The following is a 3,449-nucleotide window of genomic DNA, read 5'->3' on the forward strand; positions in this document are numbered from 1 at the left end:
GCCATGGCTGCTTTGTGGCTGTGATGGGCTGTTATGCACGAGGTCGCGGGATCAAATGGCGGTCACGGCGGTCACGACGGCTGGATTCGACGGGGCCGAAATGCGAAAACACCGGTGTACTTAGATTTAGGTGCACGTTAAAGAAGCAAGCCGGCCGGCCAGGTGGTCTAAATTATTAAACACCCAATATACTAAACACCCGGTATACAGTTCGAAAAATGGTGTCCACAATGATAAACCCTTGTCGCCTGCATCCAGCTTTGAGCTACAACGAAAATTTTTATCTTTTCGTTTCTGGTTTAGCATTGGAAAGAATGTAAGCTGATGTTCACGATGATGGGCATCGGGCTTTAGGAGGCTATAATCACGATTTAAGCTGCAGTGACGATGAATACAAAACATCACTGCTGTGTTTCCCGGCAGTGCTCTTGGAAAGCCGTGAAGTTTACAGCAGGTAACTGCCAGTGTTAACAACAGACCTTATGCTACGAAAGACGCACTGACCCCTGTAAAGGGGGCCCTCGCTCTTCAATCACGTAATGCCAACCAGGGACACGACAGGACCACTAAGCGATGGTCACTGTAGACAAAACGTGAAGGCAGATTACTGGCGCCAGATTGTTGGCATTTACGTGCATATCTACAGATCGAACACAGTGACAGTGGTGCAGCTTGGAAATGGTTCTAGGTGCATTTATATTTCCATGGATATAAGACGCAGTAAACGTCGCGTTTCTACGTACATTGTCTGAGAGTTAATTAATTACTTTGGCATTACTTGTCGCGCACAAAATAAACTCCAGCAGTCTTTTCGGTCCGCACTATCACGATGGAATCCAATATGCTCCAAAGAGGCATGCCGGAACCACCATATGAAGTACAGCTGTTCAAAGTGCCACTAGTGTAAGGGCACTGTCACATTTCTTCCCGCGTGCCTCAAGACCCGGCCATATAACTCCCGCAATCGCTTTAGCAGTGCTTCATAGCAGTAGGCGCCATTCAAGCCGGCGCACAGAGTGCTCGGGTCCGTACCGAGCTGAACCACGACTGCGTTTTCATACTTGGCGTAGCGCTCGACGAAGTGTTTCAATACAGCCTGCTGCAGGACACGCGGGTACGACGAGTTGCCCAGGAGGCACGCCTCGAGCGCGTCGCAAACCGCGACTCTGAGGGTCTGGTAGCGCAGGTTGGCGTTGTAACCGGTTATCTTTTCGAGCCAGCTCCCGAACTCGGGCCCGAGTCCCGGCTCGTTGGCCAACGGATCCTCGCTGAGCAGCGACTGGATAGAAACCAGCACTGTCTCGAGGGTCATGTCCGCGCTCCACGATGGACCGGGAAAGGTGCCCAGGATGCTAAGCGAGACCAGCCCGCTACTGTACAGGTTCGGATTGAAGCGCACCCTTCCGGAGTCCGTTGTCATGAGGCGTACCAGCGGTGGCCTGGCGGGGTAGTCCGGGAGGCACGTGAGCACGAAGTGGAAGAAGCCTCCTTCGTAAGGCGTCTCGTCGGGTCCCACGACGACGGCGTGGACGTTCGTGATGTTCTCTTCTGGTTCGACGAACACGCCAGGCGGCGGGTCGTCGAAGATGTGCACGAGGTCGCGATTGAGCCTCAGCAGGCACTGCGTCGAAGGCTGCTCGGGCTGGCTCAAAGAGGGCTCTAACCTGAAGGCGGCTGCACGTCGCGCGGTTTCGTCGCTGGTGGAAGTATGGGCGACGGCGTTCGCGAGCGGACGACGCTGCATTCCGTTGCCCTTTGTGCCCAGTGCTCTCACTAGCTTTGACCAGCTCTGACCGCCTGGCACTGACCTGTGAAATGTCATCCGTCACGTGCTTGCTCTCAATGCAAATCGTGGCCGACACCTACTACGGGGAGTGGGCCAAGAAGCCGGCAGTTAAATCTGGAGAGCAGGTAAAAGCCTAAAATAAAAAGCAGGAAAGAAAAGGAGCGAGAGGAAGAAACTGCACAAAAACAACACAACAAATTATAAAGAGTCTAATCTTGGCGAAGAAAACTTTTTTTGCTGACGTTGATTCATTTTTAACATATGCCTTCACATCGTCTTCGTCCTTGTAGCGCTGTACCTGCCGATGTAGCTGCCGAGAGAGAGGGAATAACTTTTACCCAGAACAGCCTGCGAGCGTGGGTAGTTCTACGGCTGTACAGTGTGTGCTCCCCTCAGTCCAGGAGTCCAGCGGCCTTAGCTGCCCTTCTTGCTCGGTCGACCAGTCCGAGCTGCTCCGTCGAGCCTAAGCGGGACAGCGCTATTTCCCATTATGCTTTCCTTCTATTTAAATACATGGAAACGGGGAAATTAATTTTGCTCCGCATTCATTGTACCGCATTTGATAAAGTTTGTTGCATTTGAAAGAGGTTGAAACATTGAAGTTGCAGGTGTTTTACTTAGGTTGTCGATTGTTTTTTTTTTTTTTTTTACTAAACTTGTTTAACATTAGAAAAGTGAAAAGAAAGAAAAAACACTAACAAATACAACATTTTCAGCTCTGTAACTCAGTAATAAGTAATATCACAATTCTGTAAACTTTCGCATTTCGTCCCCATCGAAATGCGCCGCCGTGGCCGGGATTTGATGCCGCGACCTCATGCTTAGCAGCCCAACACTATAGCCACTAAGAGCACGAACGCATATACAGAAAGAAAATCCATACGGGTAGATAGCTCAATAAAACACGTTAATGGGCTAGTTGGTGCATGATTAATTACCAGAATTGTGGCACAGCAATAAACGAGGAACGATACAAGCAACGTCATAGACAACAGCAAATCTATACGGGTTTCTCAGACACGTAGTGGAAATCGGGTGGACGACACATTTTCCCTTTCATGAACCTTTCTCTATCTTGCGTGCTTGCGCAGAACGGATGATACCGAGCTGTAAACTCATCATACCAACTTTGTCCGCTTTAGATGCTCATAAAAGAAGCATAATTGTAAATACACACGCAATTTGCACGCGCAGGACGATGAGCGAGACTTGGTCCTGTATGTGTTGAGACATTTACAATTATGCATCCTACCGAATTCGCCCAGTTCTTTATAGTTCTAGCAGGTTCAGTTGACAGAACTGCGTGTCGTTTTTGATGCAGAGTTATATATTTCTAAAGTTCGTGTTTTAATTATTTTTTCCAATATACCAATCTTCGACAATGTTTGTAGAAATACTATATGAAATCCTAAATAGAAATTGTGCTTCCTACTATTGTTATAATTTATCTCTCTCTCAAGTGCAACGCATTTTGTTCAAACAAGTCCAGAGGGTGTCTCATAAGAGCATGCATTTCTACGTTTTACGTGTACTTTAACAGAGAAATTGGAGTTGGCCCCGAGTTAATACTTCTTGAAGAAGCCCGTAAAGCGTAATGTTAGAACGATAGGCACAATAATCTTTAAAGGGGCCCTGAACCACTCTTCATCGAAAGAGAGAAAGG

General features: G+C 48.3%; 1 protein-coding gene across 1 annotated transcript; it reads right to left on the bottom strand.

Moving 5' to 3' along the window:
- Nucleotides 1-898: 898 nt before the first annotated feature.
- Nucleotides 899-1,744, bottom strand: LOC119444892 (ubiquitin-conjugating enzyme E2 Z). Its single transcript, XM_037709231.1, has one exon. The coding sequence runs from the start codon at nt 1,742-1,744 to the stop codon at nt 899-901; it is 846 nt and encodes a 281-aa protein (XP_037565159.1).
- Between the last annotated feature and the right edge of the window lie 1,705 nt (nt 1,745-3,449).

The sequence above is a fragment of the Dermacentor silvarum genome, chromosome 3 (genome assembly GCF_013339745.2).
Source record: "Dermacentor silvarum isolate Dsil-2018 chromosome 3, BIME_Dsil_1.4, whole genome shotgun sequence".
Lineage (NCBI taxonomy): Eukaryota > Metazoa > Arthropoda > Arachnida > Ixodida > Ixodidae > Dermacentor > Dermacentor silvarum.

Excerpts from the sequence above, each read along its gene's own strand:
- LOC119444892 (XM_037709231.1), bottom strand. The coding sequence starts at position 1,744 with ATGCAGCGTCGTCCGCTCGCGAACGCCGTCGCCCATACTTCCACCAGC.